The sequence below is a fragment of the Mytilus trossulus genome, chromosome 6 (genome assembly GCF_036588685.1).
Source record: "Mytilus trossulus isolate FHL-02 chromosome 6, PNRI_Mtr1.1.1.hap1, whole genome shotgun sequence".
NCBI lineage: Eukaryota > Metazoa > Mollusca > Bivalvia > Mytilida > Mytilidae > Mytilus > Mytilus trossulus.
The window spans coordinates 86,915,171-86,934,741 of record NC_086378.1 but is presented as its reverse complement, the minus strand read 5'-3'; the positions used below and the strand labels follow the sequence as shown (position 1 = coordinate 86,934,741).

Below are 19,571 nucleotides of genomic sequence, written 5' to 3'. Positions count from 1 at the left end.
TTTGATTTTTTTCTGTAAAATTCTGTTTTGAGAATCTTCCTCCAATTCAGGAGCACCTCAATTGATGAGTAATTATCCACTTCAATAAAAGTTAATGTATCTGAACACTTACAGCAAAATGTGACATTTCATTTGTTATATGATTAGTAGTCTTCCATTTTTGTAGTTTAAACCTTTTAATTCATGAAATTTACAAATATTTCAAAATGTACGATTTGGAAACAAGGTTCACACAGTTTACATCAATCATATTGTTTTTATTAGTACCTGTATCCCTATGATGAGAGTCGTAACTGGGAACTTTATCAATGGAAATTTAAAACTGAATAGACTTTCTTAAGAAAAAAAATAAAATCTTCGAGTACTGTCACAGAAAATGGAAAATGGCCCTAGCCTGCAGTTCAGTGGTACACAATTAAGATTTCCAAAAAGATTGTAGTTGTTGTTAAATGACAGAATTCAGTTGAATTTTAGATGATTAACAGTCAAAAAAAAAAAAAAATAATAATAAAATTAAATAGAAACAAGGGCCGGGCCGTCTTTCCCCTCAGAGCTATTCAGCTCTTTGATTATAGCTGGTGTTTTTAAATTTTATTTTTAACCTTTGTTCCACTCTATTGTGTTTCAAATTCACTATTGACATGGAATTCTGTCACCTTGGACGACTTTCAATTTTAAAGGAACAGAAAAAAAGATAAAAAGAAAAAGAACTTAAAGATATTTCAAACTATGTTCATCAGGTTTCATTTTCAATGAGGAAAATATAAATCACATTGAAACAAGTTTTAAGGTGCATTGATTAGAAATAAAGAAAACTCTTTGGTCATGAATTTGTTGCAGGTATCAGTATGTATACACACATAAGAATAATCATTGTTTTTAACTTACTTGAGAAAAAATGTAAATCACTCTACATGACTTGATGGTGCATTGATTTAAAGTGAAGAAAACTCTTTGTTCATTATTATTTTACCCGTTAAAGTTGTCAATATATAGAAGAATAATCATTGTTTTAATCTTACTTGTAGAGAGAACTCTGTTGACAAATTGATAAAAACCTTAGAAGATTTGTGGAAGACATTCCTAGTGTCCATTTCATCCAGTGTGTCTGATTATCTTAGTGTAGAACATCTAGGCATCATTCTTAATAGGCTTAATGAGCAAGGTATTTATCTATATCTATAAAGGAGTAAGTTAGGTAAGGTTTCAATGTTTCAGGATAAAAATTATCTAAGATGATGAAAACACGTGAGAAAGTTACATAGAACTTTTTTTAAACATTGTTTTGTACATCAAAAATAGATCAACAATAGAGATTTTTGTGAGTTTTCCATGAACTTAAGGCCTAGAAACATGGAGGTTTGAAAAAGCTGAATATTTAGGTTAGATTTGTAAAATGTCACAAAAACATTATACAAAAAAAATATGTTGTCTGAGCACCTCTCCTAAAAATCAATGAAAATTGAAAAGTGACTTGTCTACCATGAAGGTTAGAATGATAATAATGAAACTGAAGAATTGCCGAAGTAATAGAATAATAATGGATAATATGGGGATGAAGTCCCCTATTACAGTAGAAAAATCAATAAATTTTATTTATTTTTTTAAAATCGGGAAAATTTCCCAAAATTTTCATTGTACTAATGAACTCAAAATTGTTAACTTTTTTTTGTCGCTATTTTTAATTCCCACATTTGTGAAGAACACAGAAATCTACTTCCTTCTTCCAGACTCTTTGTTGTAAGACTTTGAGGAGTCTAGTAAAATATAGGAACTCAAGGAACACAATACCAATATTTCATTTTTAATAATTCTTTGTCTTTGATATGAATTAGCGTTACCTGATGCCTTGCGTTTCTTTGTTTACATTGAATATGACGTCATAACTTAAATAACGTCACAAGTTAAATACCTAACAACAGAACCAAAATCAGAAACGTTAAGTACAGTATTTCCCTTTCTTATTTTAACAAATATTTAAGTTACAAAAAAAAATTCATACAGACTTCGTCCCCATTCACAGGTAATGCCTGCCTTGTATCATGTTTCCTATTCATATGAAGACCAACTTGTTTGATATTTGTTTCAGATGACTTTACAGTTAACAGGACGTTACATCCATGCTTTACTGCAGGAGAACCAAACTTGTTAATCTGTAATCAGAGTAAGTCTATTATGAAATTGAAAAGCTTGTTAAAAAATATCTGGAGCCAATTTCACAAAAAAACTTGAGACTAAGATTTATCGTTAGTATACTGAATTGTTCATGACTTTCGATCAATCTTAAACAATAGTATTTTTTGGTGAAACCGACTCCAGATATTATAGAATATGTCCATGTTGATTTATTTATTGATTGGTTGGTTTTAATGCTACTTTCAGCACTATTATGCTATTTCCTGGCCGTCAGTTTTTATTGGTTGGGGAAGCCTGAGTCCCCAGAGAGTACCACCTACCTTAGTTAGGAAAACTGACAATCTTAATCAATTAAAATTGGAGTCAAACACTCATGCTATGTGGGGAATGAATATGTCTATAAAACTAGCTAGAAAAGTGCTTTTAATGATACTTGTCTTTTTGATACCCCTTTTTGTCGAGCCTTCGACTTTAGTCGAAAAAGCGAGACTAAGTGATCCTACATTCCGTCGGCGTCTGCGTCGTCGGCGGCGTCAACAAATATTCACTCTGTGGTTAAAGTTTTTGAAATTTTAATAACTTTCTTAAACTTTACTGGATGTCTACCAAACTTTGACAGAAGCTTGTTTATGATCATAAGATAATATCCAGAAGTAAATTTTGTAAAAATAAAATTCCATTTTTTCCGTATTTTACTATAAATGGACTTAGTTTTTTCTGTGGGGAAACAAAACATTCGATCTGTGGTTAAAGTTTTTAGAATTTTAATAACTTTCTCAAACTATCCTGGGTTTGTACCAAACTTGGACAGAAGCTTGTTTATGATCATAAGATAATATCCAGAAGTAAATTTTGTAAAAATAAAATTCCATTTTTTCTGTATTTTACTTATAAATGGACTTAGTTTTTCTGCGAAGAAACATTACATTCACTCTGTGTTAAAGTTTTTAGAATTTTTTTTAATAACTTTCTTAAACTATACTGGGTTTTTACCAAACTTGGACAGAAGCTTATTTATGATCATAAAATTGTATCCAGAAGTAAAGTTTGTAAAATGATTACTCCGTTTTTTCTGTTATTTACTTTTAAATGGACTTAGATTTTCTTACAATCATAAAATAGTAACAAGAGGAATATTTTTATTGATTTTTTTCCTCATTGTTGTTGAGCCTGCGATTTACAGCAAAAATAGGCGAGACACTGGGTTCCGCGGAACCCTTATAAATTTTTCTATACATTGATCTGTGCATAAAAAATTTCTGTCAAATTTTCTCACAATAAAACTAGCTCACAATACTTTTTATACGACCGCAAATTTTGAAAAAATTTTCGTCGTATATTGCTATCACGTTGGCGTCGTCGTCTTCGTCGTCGTCGTCGTCCGAATACTTTTAGTTTTCGCATTCTAACTTTAGTAAAAGTGAATAGAAATCTATGAAATTTTAACAAGGTTTATGACCAGAAAAGGAAGGTTGGTATTGATTTTGGGAGTTTTGGTCCCAACATTTTAGGAATTAGGGGCCAAAAAGGGCCCAAATAAGCATTTTCTTGGTTTTCGCACTATAACTTTAGTTTAAGTTAATAGAAATCTATGAAATTTTGACACAAGGTTTATGACCACAAAAGAAAGGTTGGGATTGATTTTGGGAGTTTTGGTTTCAACAGTTTAGGAATTAGGGGCCAAAAAAGGGCCCAAATAAGCGTTATTCTTGGTTTTTGCACAATAACTTTAGGTTAAGTAAATAGAAATCAATGAAATTTAAACACAATGTTTATGACCACAAAAGGAAGATTGATATTGATTTTGGGAGTTTAGGTCCCAATAGTTTAGGAATTAGGGGCCAAAAAGGGACCCAAATAAGCATTTTTCTTGGTTTTCGCACCATAACGTTAGTATAAGTAAATAGAACTCTATGAAATTTAAACACAAGGTTTATGACCATAAAAGGAAGGTTGGTATTGATTTTGGGAGTTTTGGTCCCAACAGTTTAGGAAAAAGGGGCCCAAAGGGTCCAAAATTAAACTTTGTTTGATTTCATCAAAATTAAATGATTGGGGTTCTTTGATATGCTGAATCTAACTGTGTATGTAGATTCTTAACTTTGGGTCATGTTTTCAAATTGGTCTACATTAAGGTCCAAAGGGTCCAAAATTAAACTTAGTTTGATTTTGACAAAAAATGAATCGGTTGGGTTCTTTGATATGTTGAATCTAAAAATGTACTTAGATTCTTGATTATTGGCCCAGTTTTCAAGTTGGTTCAAATCTGGGTCCAAAATTAAACTTTATTTGATTTCATCAAAAATTTAATAAATGGAGTTCTTTGATATGCCAAATCTAACTGTGTATGTAGATTCTTCATTTTTGGTCCCTTTTTCAAATTGGCCTACATTAAGGTCCAAAGGGTCCAAAATTAAACTAAGTTTGATTTTAACAAAAATTAAATTCTTGGGCCTCTTTGATATGCTGAATCTAAACATGTACTTAGATTTTTGATTATGGGCCCAGTTTTCAAGTTGGTCCAAATCAGGATCTAAAATTATTATATTAAGTATTGTGCAATAGCAAGTCTTTTCAATTGCACAGTATTGTGCAATGGCAAGAAATATCTAATTTCACAATATTGTGAAATAGCAATTTTTTTTTTTATTAGAGTTATCTTTCTTTGTACAGAATAGTAAGCAAGAAATATCTTATTGCAAGAATTTTTTTTAAATTGGAGTTATCTTTCTTTGTCCAGAATCAACTTAAATCTTTGTTATATACAATATACAATGTATATTCACTTTTTACTACCAACTGATAAATTTAAATAATCTTTACCATTCAGTGATAACAAGCAGTTTTTTTACATCTTGATATTTTATGATGTATTTAAATGAGTAGTTATTGTTGCAAACTCTATTAGAATATTTTAATTGAGATTAGTTTTGGAATAAGGGAAAGGGGGATGTGATTAAAAAATTGGGTTCAATTTTTCTCATTTGAAATTTAATAAATAAAAAGAAAATTTCTTCAAACATTTTTTTGAGAGGATTAATATTCAACAGCATAGTGAATTGCTCTAAGAGAAAACAAAAATTTTAAGTTCATTAGAACACATTCATTCTGTGTCAGAAACCTATGCTGTGTCAACTATTAAATCACAATCCAAATTTAGAGCTGAATCCAGCTTGAATGTTGTGTCCATACTTGCCCCAACCGTTCAGGGTTCAACCTCTGCGGTCGTATAAAGCTACGCCCTGCAGAGCATCTGTTTGATATTCTGCCTATTCATCAAGACTAAACTTTTATCTCAAAAGTAATGAAGAAACATAAAATTGAGAATGGAAATGGGGAATATATAACATATTTGTTAAATGAATCAATACATTTCAGGTGATATCTACAACACAGTATTATCAGTATACAGCCATGAAGTGGACAAACCTTTACCACAGTCTGACGAAGTTTTACTATGTACTCCTACTACAACTCTGGATATGGTAAATAAACTTTATGTAGATTAAATTTAATTCTTTAAATATCATCAATTTCCCAACAATTCAGAGAAAATTTAGAATTTAAAGTTTAAAAAACTATTTCTTGCTCCTGAAAACTGAAATATTTTTTTCTAAAATCCTCTCACCCAAATGAGGTAACCCAGGTATTGCTTGCTAAAATATTCAGTCCTGGGGGGGGAATTTAAAATGTATGAATATATATTGAGTAGTTATAGATTATTTTTATCAGAATGTTATTTATCTTTTTTTCTAAATGATTGTTTCCCTCAGATTGAAATTTTCTGGAGACGAGCCTTGTTTGCCAACAATGACAGAGTGTATTGTCTAGTGAATGCTGATCTGTTGAATTATGATGTGAGTGACAAGGGAGAGAACTCACTAGAGAGACATCTCAGGAAAGCTGACAGCAAAGGTAAGATCTGTTGAATTATGATGTGAGTGACAAGGGAGAGAACTCACTAGAGAGAAACCTCAGGAAAGCTGACATTAAAGGTAAGATCTGTTGAATTACGATGTGAGTGACAAGGGAGAGAACTCACTAGAGAGACATCTCAGGCAAGCTGACAGTAAAGGTAAGATCTGTTAAATTACGATGTGAGTGACAAGGGAGAGAACTCACTAGAGAGAAACCTCAGGAAAGCTGACAGTAAAGGTAAGATCTGTTGAATTATGATGTGAGTGACAAGGGAGAGAACTCACTAGAGAGACACCTCAGGAAAGCTGACAGTAAAGGTAAGATCTGTTGAATTATGATGTGAGTGACAAGGGAGAGAACTCACTAGAGAGACATCTCAGGAAAGCTGACATTAAAGGTAAGATCTGTTGAATTATGATGTGAGTGACAAGGGAGAGAACTCACTAGAGAGACATCACAGGAAAGCTGACAGTAAAGGTAAGATCTGCTGAATTATGATGTGAGTGACAAGGGAGAGAACTCACTAGAGAGACATCTCAGGAAAGCTGACAGTAAAGGTAAGATCTGCTGAATTATGATGTGAGTGACAAGGGAGAGAACTCACTAGAGAGACATCTCAGGAAAGCTGACATTAAAGGTAAGATCTGTTGAATTACGATGTGAGTGACAAGGGAGAGAACTCATTAGAGAGACACCTCAGGAAAGCTGACAGTGAAGGTAAGATCTGTTGAATTATGATGTGAGTGACAAGGGAGAGAACTCACTAGAGAGACATCTCAGAAAAGCTGACAGTAAAGGTAGATCTGTTGAATTACGATGTGAGTGACAAGGGAGAGAACTCACTAGAGAGACATCTCAGGAAAGCTGACAGTAAAGGTAAAATCTGTTGAATTATGATGTAAGTGACAAGGGAGAGAACTCACTAGAGAGACATCTCAGAAAAGCTGACAGTAAAGGTAGATCTGTTGAATTACGATGTGAGTGACAAGGGAGAGAACTCATTAGAGAGACACCTCAGGAAAGCTGACAGTGAAGGTAAGATCTGTTGAATTACGATGTGACAAGGGAGAGAACTCACTAGAGAGACATCTCAGGAAAGATGACAGTAAAGGTAGATCTGTTGAATTATGATGTGAGTGACAAGGGAGAGAACTCACTAGAGAGACATCTCAGGAAAGCTGACAGTGAAGGTAAGATCTGTTGAATTACGATGTGACAAGGGAGAGAACTCACTAGAGAGACATCTCAGGAAAGATGACAGTAAAGGTAGATCTGTTGAATTATGATGTGAGTGACAAGGGAGAGAACTTACTAGAGAGACATCTCAGGAAAGCTGACAGTAAAGGTAAGATCTGTTGAATTATGATGTGAGTGACAAGGGAGAGAACTCACTAGAGAGACATCTCAGGAAAGCTGACAGTAAAGGTAAGATCTGTTGAATTATGATGTGAGTGACAAGGGAGAGAACTCACTAGAGAGACATCTCAGGAAAGCTGACAGTAAAGGTAAGATCTGTTGAATTATGATGTGAGTGACAAGGGAGAGAACTCACTAGAGAGACATCTCAGGAAAGCTGACAGTAAAGGTAAGATCTGCTGAATTATGATGTGAGTGACAAGGGAGAAAACTCACTAGAGAGACATTTCAGGAAAGCTGACAGTAAAGGTAAAATCTGCTGAATTATGATGTGAGTGACAAGGGAGAGAACTCACTAGAGAGACATCTCAGGACAGCTGACAGTAAAGGTAGATCTGTTGAATTATGATGTAAGTGACAAGGGAGAGAACTCACTAGAGAGACATCTCAGGAAAGCTGACAGTAAAGGTAAAATCTGCTGAATTATGATGTGAGTGACAAGGGAGAGAACTCACTAGAGAGACATCTCAGGAAAGCTGACAGTAAAGGTAGATCTGTTGAATTATGATGTAAAGGACAAGGGAGAGAACTCACTAGAGAGACATCTCAGGAAAGCTGACATTAAAGGTAAGATCTGTTGAATTACGATGTGAGTGACAAGGGAGAGAACTCATTAGAGAGACACCTCAGGAAAGCTGACAGTGAAGGTAAGATCTGTTGAATTATGATGTGAGTGACAAGGGAGAGAACTCACTAGAGAGACATCTCAGAAAAGCTGACAGTAAAGGTGAGATCTGCTGAATTACGATGTGAGTGACAAGGGAGAGAACTCACTAGAGAGACATCTCAGGAAAGATGACAGTAAAGGTAAGATCTGTTAGGTAAGATCTGCTGAATTATGATGTGAGTGACAAGGGAGAGAACTCACTAGAGAGACATCTCAGAAAAGCTGACAGTAAAGGTAAGATCTGTTGAATTATGATGTAAGTGACAAGGGAGAGAACTCACTAGAGAGACATCTCAGGAAAGCTGACAGTAAAGGTAAGATCTGCTGAATTATGATGTGAATGACAAGGGAGAAAACTCACTAGAGAGACATTTCAGGAAAGCTGACAGTAAAGGTAAAATCTGCTGAATTATGATGTGAGTGACAAGGGAGAGAACTCACTAGAGAGACATCTCAGAAAAGCTGACAGTAAAGGTGAGATCTGCTGAATTACGATGTGAGTGACAAGGGAGAGAACTCACTAGAGAGACATCTCAGAAAAGCTGACAGTAAAGGTAAGATCTGTTGAATTATGATGTAAGTGACAAGGGAGAGAACTCACTAGAGAGACATCTCAGGAAAGCTGACAGTAAAGGTAAGATCTGCTGAATTATGATGTGAATGACAAGGGAGAAAACTCACTAGAGAGACATTTCAGGAAAGCTGACAGTAAAGGTAAAATCTGCTGAATTATGATGTGAGTGACAAGGGAGAGAACTCACTAGAGAGACATCTCAGAAAAGCTGACAGTAAAGGTAAAATCTGCTGAATTATGATGTGAGTGACAAGGGAGAGAACTCACTAGAGAGACATCTCAGGAAAGCTGACAGTAAAGGTAGATCTGTTGAATTATGATGTAAGTGACAAGGGAGATAACTCACTAGAGAGACATCTCAGGAAAGCTGACAGTAAAGGTAAGATCTGTTGAATTAGGATTTGAGTGACAAGGGAGAGAACTCACTAGAGAGACATCTCAGGAAGGCTGAGAGTAAGGGTTAGATCTGCTGAATTATGATGTGAGTGACAAGGGAGAGAACTCACTAGAGAGACATCTCAGGAAAGCTGACAGTAAAGGTAAAATCTGCTGAATTATGATGTGACAAGGGAGAGAACTCACTAGAGAGACATCTCAGGAAAGATGATAAAGGTAGATCTGTTGAATTATGATGTGAGTGACAAGGGAGAGAACTCACTAGAGAGACATCTCAGGAAAGCTGACAGTAAAGGTAAAATCTGCTGAATTATGATATGAGTGACAAGGTAGAGAACTCACTAGAGAGACATCTCAGGAAAGCTGACAGTAAAGGTAAGATCTGCTGAATTATGATGTGACAAGGGAGAGAACTCACTAGAGAGACATTTCAGGAAAGCTGACAGTAAAGGTAAAATCTGCTGAATTATGATGTGAGTGACAAGGGAGAAAACTCACTAGAGAGACATTTCAGAAAAGCTGACAGTAAAGGTAAAATCTGCTGAATTATGATGTGAGTGACAAGGGAGAGAACTCACTAGAGAGACATCACAGGAAAGCTGACAGTAAAGGTAAGATCTGCTGAATTATGATGTGAGTGACAAGGGAGAGAACTCACTAGAGAGACATCTCAGGAAAGCTGACAGTAAAGGTAAGATCTGTTGAATTATGATGTGAGTGACAAGGGAGAGAACTCACTACAGAGACATCTCAGGAAAGCTGACATTAAAGGTAAGATCTGTTGAATTACGATGTGAGTGACAAGGGAGAGAACTCATTAGAGAGACACCTCAGGAAAGCTGACAGTGAAGGTAAGATCTGTTGAATTATGATGTGAGTGACAAGGGAGAGAACTCACTAGAGAGACATCTCAGAAAAGCTGACAGTAAAGGTAGATCTGTTGAATTACGATGTGAGTGACAAGGGAGAGAACTCACTAGAGAGACATCTCAGGAAAGCTGACAGTAAAGGTAAAAATCTGTTGAATTATGATGTAAGTGACAAGGGAGAGAACTCACTAGAGAGACATCTCAGAAAAGCTGACAGTAAAGGTAGATCTGTTGAATTACGATGTGAGTGACAAGGGAGAGAACTCATTAGAGAGACACCTCAGGAAAGCTGACAGTGAAGGTAAGATCTGTTGAATTACGATGTGACAAGGGAGAGAACTCACTAGAGAGACATCTCAGGAAAGATGACAGTAAAGGTAGATCTGTTGAATTATGATGTGAGTGACAAGGGAGAGAACTCACTAGAGAGACATCTCAGGAAAGCTGACAGTAAAGGTAAAATCTGCTGAATTATGATGTGAGTGACAAGGGAGAGAACTCACTAGAGAGACATCTCAGGAAAGATGACAGTAAAGGTAAGATCTGTTGAATTATGATGTGAGTGACAAGGGAGAGAACTCACTAGAGAGACATCTCAGGAAAGCTGACAGTAAAGGTAAGATCTGCTGAATTATGATGTGAGTGACAAGGGAGAAAACTCACTAGAGAGACATTTCAGGAAAGCTGACAGTAAAGGTAAAATCTGCTGAATTATGATGTGAGTGACAAGGGAGAGAACTCACTAGAGAGACATCTCAGGACAGCTGACAGTAAAGGTAGATCTGTTGAATTATGATGTAAGTGACAAGGGAGAGAACTCACTAGAGAGACATCTCAGGAAAGCTGACAGTAAAGGTAAAATCTGCTGAATTATGATGTGAGTGACAAGGGAGAGAACTCACTAGAGAGACATCTCAGGAAAGCTGACAGTAAAGGTAGATCTGTTGAATTATGATGTAAAGGACAAGGGAGAGAACTCACTAGAGAGACATCTCAGGAAAGCTGACATTAAAGGTAAGATCTGTTGAATTACGATGTGAGTGACAAGGGAGAGAACTCATTAGAGAGACACCTCAGGAAAGCTGACAGTGAAGGTAAGATCTGTTGAATTATGATGTGAGTGACAAGGGAGAGAACTCACTAGAGAGACATCTCAGAAAAGCTGACAGTAAAGGTGAGATCTGCTGAATTACGATGTGAGTGACAAGGGAGAGAACTCACTAGAGAGACATCTCAGGAAAGATGACAGTAAAGGTAAGATCTGTTAGGTAAGATCTGCTGAATTATGATGTGAGTGACAAGGGAGAGAACTCACTAGAGAGACATCTCAGAAAAGCTGACAGTAAAGGTAAGATCTGTTGAATTATGATGTAAGTGACAAGGGAGAGAACTCACTAGAGAGACATCTCAGGAAAGCTGACAGTAAAGGTAAGATCTGCTGAATTATGATGTGAATGACAAGGGAGAAAACTCACTAGAGAGACATTTCAGGAAAGCTGACAGTAAAGGTAAAATCTGCTGAATTATGATGTGAGTGACAAGGGAGAGAACTCACTAGAGAGACATCTCAGAAAAGCTGACAGTAAAGGTGAGATCTGCTGAATTACGATGTGAGTGACAAGGGAGAGAACTCACTAGAGAGACATCTCAGGAAAGATGACAGTAAAGGTAAGATCTGTTAGGTAAGATCTGCTGAATTATGATGTGAGTGACAAGGGAGAGAACTCACTAGAGAGACATCTCAGAAAAGCTGACAGTAAAGGTAAGATCTGTTGAATTATGATGTAAGTGACAAGGGAGAGAACTCACTAGAGAGACATCTCAGGAAAGCTGACAGTAAAGGTAAGATCTGCTGAATTATGATGTGAATGACAAGGGAGAAAACTCACTAGAGAGACATTTCAGGAAAGCTGACAGTAAAGGTAAAATCTGCTGAATTATGATGTGAGTGACAAGGGAGAGAACTCACTAGAGAGACATCTCAGAAAAGCTGACAGTAAAGGTAAAATCTGCTGAATTATGATGTGAGTGACAAGGGAGAGAACTCACTAGAGAGACATCTCAGGAAAGCTGACAGTAAAGGTAAGATCTGTTGAATTATGATGTAAGTGACAAGGGAGAAAACTCACTAGAGAGACATTTCAGGAAAGCTGACAGTAAAGGTAAAATCTGCTGAATTATGATGTGAGTGACAAGGGAGAGAACTCACTAGAGAGACATCTCAGGAAAGCTGACAGTAAAGGTAAGATCTGTTGAATTATGATGTGAGTGACAAGGGAGAGAACTCACTAGAGAGACATCTCAGGACGGCTGAGAGTAAGGGTAAGATCTGTTGAATTATGATGTGAGTGACAAGGGAGAGAACTCACTAGAGAGACATCTCAGGAAAGCTGACAGTAAAGGCAAGATTTACTTACACTTATGTGATTTCAAGATAAAAGAATTACTTTAAGAGAATAAAATGTTGATATTGAGAAATGAATTGCTTATTTTTCAAAAGAAAATAAGAAGGGCCAAAACCATTGAAGAAAGAAAAAGATGAAAAGGCAATACATAAGTCCACAAAATACAGAAAAAATAAAGATTGAGCAACAGGAACTGTAAACAAAGCAGGATTGAACTCCAAATTGACGAGCACATTTTGCTCTGCTGGCATCACTCATCATGTTGCTCAGGAAAATTCTTTAGTAGAAAAGCTAGTGAACAATCTTTTATGAAATAACTGTTAGAACACCTTGTATATATTTATAGACATGTGACTTGTTTCTAAGGTAATGTTTTATTTGGTTTGTTTCAGGTATAAAGTATAGATTGGTAGTTATATGTAGTAGTGAGAATGAGTACAGATCCAGAATAGTAGCTGCTCTAGACAAATACCACAAACCTCCATTAGTTATTAATGTCAACATGGTCAGGAAATATCTATTGACAAAGTTTAAAGTGGACAAATCAGACAAAGAATGGACACCAGCGTCAACTGTAGATTATGAAAGGTACAAAACTACAATTTAAAGAGTAACATGCACAGATTATATACAGTTGATTGTCACAAAACTGATTGGGCCATTTATGATAGTTTGGAAGACTAAAATTTTTTAAAAAGCAATGTTTTGATGTGTATATAGTTACTCAAACTTATGTATATTAGATTCTTTAAGACTTTTCTTTGTCATTAATATTATTGTACCTTATTGCAGATGCAGTGTTCGTGTGGTAAAGTCATGGAGAGCAGGTGTGGGGAAGTCCCTGTACAAGAAAAGAATGGTAGAGAGTTTAGTGAAACAAGTCTCCTCTACACAGAACAGTATAACTATTCCTCTTCATGAAAAGACTTTAAACAATAATGAAATAATGGACGTTTTCAGAGAAGAAATTTTACCTCCACAGAAATACAGGCCTAGAATATACCACATTGATATATCTCATGAGGTTAGAATTTATTTTTTCTTCTTTGATATATTTCAAAATGTTAACTATTCCACTTTAATATTTCTCATGAGATAACAAATGACACAATATATCTTCTGAGCTTAACACCAGTGGCGGATCTTTTTTTGGGACGATCAATGCATTTGAATGGGGACATATGGTTGGAACCCCCTTTGAAAATGGCAGAATCGCCTTTGAGCACAGATACAAAATTCCTCATTATCATATCTTTTGAGGTTGGCACAATAGGAATTTTTGTTAAAACTTACTGGGACTTGGATGGAGTGATGAGAAAAAAAATGAAAAAATTGTGTAATTCAATATGAAAGTTGAAAGTTTGATTTTTCTATTTGTATATAATTTATATGAATTAGGTCCAAGAAGGAGTAGATGTGTTCCTTTTCCAGTTGTTGATACTTGGCTGTATAGGACATAGTTCTGGATATGTATGGAGGAGATCTGAGTTGGACTACTACATTATCGAGTCTATGCCTCTGCTAGCTAGAGATACAGATGCACATGTTAAAGAGGTGAGGTCACTGTTAACTAGGGTTATCTGGTATACAAGTTAAAGAAGTTTGAGTATAGAGTTAACTAAGGATAAAGAATTGAGACCTCTGTAATTACACATTTTCAAGCTGAAAAATTGAATACTAAACCCCTGACAAAAAGAAGGGGAAAAGTCCAGTTTGCATAGGGGGAAAAATCAAGACAATTTGTAGAGATGACTTCAAATTTATCAGCTTTTCGTGATTTCAGGGAAGGAAGCTGAAATGTTTACACCACTGCCTGGATATTCTACCTCACATAATCTGTAGATCTCCCCAGGAAAGTCTAGACATCCTAAGACAACCAGATGATAATACAATTCATGATAGATTGTTTGATAATACAGAGTTCAGGAGTAAAACATTCCAGAGACCATACCAATACCTTAAGAGGCTTGACACTAACAATAAACTTGACAGTGTTAATCCTAGCCAGCCAGAGGGAGATAAAAAGGATTGTTTAGTTGTCTTACTTAGGTATGTAGCAATTCTGTTTGTATATTTTTCATTGACGACTTGAAAGGCAGGAGGAATTTGATTAATTTCTAAAAAAAAATATGCTGATAAGTGGAATGTTGTAATGATCTACTGTAAAAACATTAATTTTTGTGATGTTAAAATTTCGTGGTTTTGTCTTTATATAAGATTTTATAAGAATGTAATTTCTAGTTTCCAATAAATGGAAGTTATACTTCATGTAGGTTAAATTTTTCGTGGAGATTTTAATTTCATAGATATATTCTTTCCACAAAATAAACGAAAGTAAATCCTCCACAAAAATTTCTGCCTTTACCGTAGTTGTTGCTTTTAATAATTTAAAAAAAGCATATTCCTGAGCAATTTGACATCTCCCATTGGGCATTAAAACCTTTGCTAAAATTTAGGGTCTCCTTTTGGCTGTGGGAGATGCATAAAAACACAGACACTCCTTGTTGGATTAGGGATGATGATAAATTTTTATTAGTAAATAAAATAAAAATGAGAATTCCTTGTTTTTGTGCTCACTTATTGTTTATAAATGCATTTTAAAACACAATTTATAACTGACAGAGAAAATGAATCAATATCTCCATTTCTTATGAAGATCATTATATTTTTCAGACATTGTGGTATAAGAGATCCATCTTGGTCCGAGTTATATCATTTTGTTAGTTTCCTTAACAAACAGCTACAAGACTTTGAGGTGTCAGCTTTCTGTTGTTTAGCTGCCTCTGAGGATTTACCAGGATTCTCTAAGTTTGTTCTGAGATTTCTTATACAGATGTCCAGAGTGAGTGTGATTATTAACATCAGCTTAGAACTTTTTTTAAAGACCTGTTGAAAAAAATATTAACTTATTTGCCATTTGCCATTTTTAAAACAAAATTATGTTGCAGGTAAAAACATGAATTTATTCATCCTTAAATAATAAGCCAGTTTTGATAGTTATAATTACATGTATACAGTTTTTGTATGAAAAAAATTGAGAATCAATATCCTTTTAGTTAAAAAATTTGAAAAATTGAAAATTAAGAAATGACACACAATTGACAAATCCAACCAAAATGTTTAATTGTATAACAAAAATTGTAATCGCTCTTGTTAAAAAAAACGTGTAGATTAAGTTACTTCAACAGAAAAATAGATAAAAGCAAAGATTAGAAGACATCTATTCAGAAATTGGAACACATACAAATTTCACCATCTGGTTACCAAAACATGTGCATACAAAAATAATGATTTGATGGAATATTTACTTGCAGGATTTTTCCACAAGATCATTAGAAGTGAGTGAAGAATCACCTATACAGCTGTTAAAGAGACAGATAAGTCAGGGGGAGGGAGACGAGGAGGGAGATGTGGTACAACAATACAAAATGAGAAGAACATGGGAAACTAGGTAAACAATTACTTTAATTGAGCATTTATCAGAAAGCCCTACCATATCTAATCAAAATACTTTCATTGTCTAAGACAACTAGTTATTTTATGGTCAAAGGTTAAAGGTCAAACAGTAAAATATATTATGATTACATATTATAAAAAGTATGCAGGCTAAATAAAAAGAAATGGTTAATGTAAATCATTTCTGTTGTAAATTTAAAAGGTATTTGATAAATCTTTCAGCCCACATCCATATTTGTTCTTCAACCCAGACCATCACAGCATGACATTCCTTGGTTTCAACATTGAAAGAGCTAGTGGAAACTTGGTAGATCAACAGACAAGAAAAGTCTTAGAGGCAGCAATCATGCAACATACCCTGTTTGATGCTTTAGTTAGAAACAGGGTCAGTCTGTCAGAAAACTTTGATGCATTGCCTAGGTATGTGACTTTACATTATACTGTATTATGATAATTCAAAGGCATTTCCTCATATGAGTTAAAAGGGAAGTACCTACCTTATATTTTTAATGACCCTTCTCAGAGGAGTATTATATATTCTACCATGGTGATTTCCAGTTATAACAAAAGGATTAAAATTGTATAAGAGGCATCAGATTTTTCAAGTTAAACTTTTTGTTGTCTACAATGAAGTATACTTTTATTATCTTGATTTTTGTGACAAAAATGTCGGTTATTAAATTGGGGATGCTCGGCGGGCGGGCGGCAGGGCGGGTGGCAATCAAATGTTGTCCTTGAACTAACTCAAGAACCGTTCAACCAAAGCTTTTAAAATTTTAATATGTTGTTACTGACAACTAAATGAAGGTCAAGTTCAATAATGGCCATTTTGACTTCTACCGTTCAGGAGTTATGGTTCTTGAAAGATTGAAAAATGGCGTTTCCAGTCGTGTCCGTGCATTTACGCATGAACTGTTCTACCAAAGTTTCCCAAATTTTAATATGTTGTTACTGGTGACAAAATGGAGGTCAAGTTCAATAATGACGATTTTGACTTTTACCGTTCAGGAGTTATGGTTCTTGAAAGATTGAAAAATGGTGTTTCCAGTCGTGTCCGTGCATTTACGCATGAACTGTTCTACCAAAGCTTTTCAAATTTAATATGTTGTTACTGATGACAAAATAGAGGTCAAGTTCAATAATGACGATTTTGACTTCTACCGTTCAGGAGTTATGGTTCTTTAAAGATCGTAAAATGGTGTTTCCATTCACGTTGTTGCATTTACTCACAAACCATTCAATCTAAGCTTTTCAAATTTTAATATGTTGATACTGATGACAAAATAGAGGTCAAATTTGATATTGACAATTTTAACTTTCACCAATCATCAGTAATGGTTCTTGTGATATTGCCAGGACACAAATAAATGCTAATAAATCCGGTTTGCTCTCGTTGTGACAGCCTCTTGTTAACTACATGGTATGGAAAGGACAAAATGTTAATATATTTGAAATTTCCTCTTGTTAATAAGATATCTAAACAATAAAAAAAATAAAAACTCTAATATTCCGGACCTCGCTCTACAAGGTAGCAATGCACGCGTCATGTCAACATTTTGCTCTTTTGCCTCAATGTAAGTTTAGTTTAAAAAATGAGTTGATTTACCCTATTTTGGTAGAAAAGACAAGGTTTCAAGTGTTAATCATTAATAAAGGAATTTTACTTTACAGACATGAGAAAATAAATAAGCTGTGTAATGTGATGGGACTAGAGTTACCACATGACCCTGACGAGACATATGAACTGACAACAGACAATGTAAAGAAGATTCTGGCTATTTATATGAGATTCAGGTAATAAAACATTCTCTCCAGGTGAACCATAAGGGTAAGTGATGGGACTAGAGTTATAACATGATCCTGATGAGATGTATTAACTTACAACAGACAATGCAAAGAAAATTTATATGAGGTTCAACATCTAGTTAAAAGGAGGGAATATTTATATTTTGTGATATATTTTTGTTTAAAATTTATGTAAGGAAAAGTTTGACTTAAAATCAGATTATGTATCATCCAATCCATATCATCATTGCATGTTTGACCTTTGTTGAAAAAGCGAAACATCGCCATCCTACATTCTGTTGGTGTCTGTAGTGTCCACAAATATTCACTCTGTGCTTAAATTTTTAAAAAATTTAATAACTTCTTATAACTACCAAACTTTGACAGAAGCTTGTTTATGATCATAAGATAGTATGCAGGAGTAATTTTGTAAAAAAAATCAAAAGAAAGTATCAAGAGGAATATTATTATCATTTTTTTTTCCTCACTTTTGTTGAGCCTGCGATTACCAGTAAAAGTAGGCGAGACACTGGGTTCCGCGGATTCTTTACAATCTTATAATTTTCAGCCCTCATGAAAGTTATTACATTCCTGTTATTAAGCAATATATAACATTGTTTCAGATGTGACATCCCAGTTATCATTATGGGAGAGACTGGATGTGGCAAAACTCGTCTTATAAAATTTATGTGTGCCCTACAGCAACCTCCAGGTGTTAAAGTGGAAAATATGATTCTTATGAAGGTAAGAGTTAGGTCCCTTGTGCAAATTGAGAAAGCTAATCACGTTTATATGCTCACTACAGCAACCTCCCGGGGTAAAAGTGGTAAATATTATTCTTATGGAGTTAAGGTCCCTTGAGCAGAAACGAGAACTAATCAACTTTCTTTGCTCAATTTAGAAATCTTAAGGTTTTAGAATTCAAAACATAATTCTTGTGTAAGTAAAAAAGGCTTTCAATAGATTTGGAATAAAAACTATCTGGCTATCTCTATTTGCTCTGTAAAGACTAACTTAATAGACATTGATCAAGTTTATGTGGTCACTGTTGTAATTATTTATGCATATTAGTGATTCTTTTTAAGATATTCACATAGATTTCATGTTTTATTTATGGAATATTGTGCATGCATACCTTTTACAACTTTCTTCATCCTATATTAACACAGGTTCACGGTGGAACAAAGCCTTCTGATATAGTTAGAAAAGTGAAGAAAGCAGAAGAAATTGCAAGTAAAAACTCTGCCACGTTTAAAAACATGGACACTGTATTATTCTTTGATGAAGCTAATACAACTGAAGCCATTGGTGTTATCAAGGAAATTATGTGTGACAAATCTCTTGGAGGGAAACCAATTAATCTCCACGAGAGATTGAAAATAGTGGCCGCTTGTAATCCATATAGAAAGTAAGTTTTTGAATTAAGATATTTCTTTATGCAAATTTTCTCATAAGGATTAAGACTAATTGTTGTCATGTTATTGCATGCTCTTTTGTGAATAGAAAATTGTAATATTTTAACCATCAAGCAAGGGGAGTAAATGCAGAATGGAATACATTTGCAGTGAATAAATTCATGACACAAACCTCCATACCTTCCTAACAAAACCCAAAGTAAAGGAATAGCTCTATTGTTACTGTTTCTTTATCTTGAAGTCAAAAGCCCTTTTCAGTTTTTAATTAAAAGTTGTGTACCCACCAAGAATGATTTTATGAAAATAACTATTTTTATAAACAAATGTATAGTACGTGTTTTTACAAACACATAAGGAATTTTAAAAGATAGATAAATTTTAAAGAATATGACATTGTATATATCCAGATTATATATTTTTTTATATCCAAAATTTAGACATTCTGAGAAGTTGATAAAGAGATTGGAACAGGCAGGACTTGGATATTATGTTAGTTCTGACAAAACTACAGACAAACTTGGTACGTAAATACTT

The 19,571-nt window shown here is 34.6% G+C and overlaps 1 protein-coding gene across 1 annotated transcript in view; it reads left to right on the top strand.

The window, feature by feature from the left end:
• LOC134723093 (E3 ubiquitin-protein ligase rnf213-alpha-like) overlaps window positions 1–19,571 on the top strand; it is a 119,422-nt gene that overhangs the window by 31,750 nt on the left and 68,101 nt on the right. Inside the window, exons 22-36 of the mRNA XM_063586733.1 lie at window positions 1,029–1,165; window positions 2,090–2,164; window positions 5,515–5,621; window positions 5,910–6,051; window positions 12,774–12,969; window positions 13,174–13,405; window positions 13,780–13,926; window positions 14,165–14,430; window positions 15,055–15,223; window positions 15,696–15,832; window positions 16,060–16,257; window positions 17,509–17,631; window positions 18,246–18,366; window positions 18,792–19,030; window positions 19,475–19,557. Coding sequence (XP_063442803.1) covers window positions 1,029–1,165; window positions 2,090–2,164; window positions 5,515–5,621; window positions 5,910–6,051; window positions 12,774–12,969; window positions 13,174–13,405; window positions 13,780–13,926; window positions 14,165–14,430; window positions 15,055–15,223; window positions 15,696–15,832; window positions 16,060–16,257; window positions 17,509–17,631; window positions 18,246–18,366; window positions 18,792–19,030; window positions 19,475–19,557 — 2,372 coding nt within the window. The remainder of the gene's footprint in view (window positions 1–1,028; window positions 1,166–2,089; window positions 2,165–5,514; window positions 5,622–5,909; window positions 6,052–12,773; window positions 12,970–13,173; window positions 13,406–13,779; window positions 13,927–14,164; window positions 14,431–15,054; window positions 15,224–15,695; window positions 15,833–16,059; window positions 16,258–17,508; window positions 17,632–18,245; window positions 18,367–18,791; window positions 19,031–19,474; window positions 19,558–19,571) is intronic.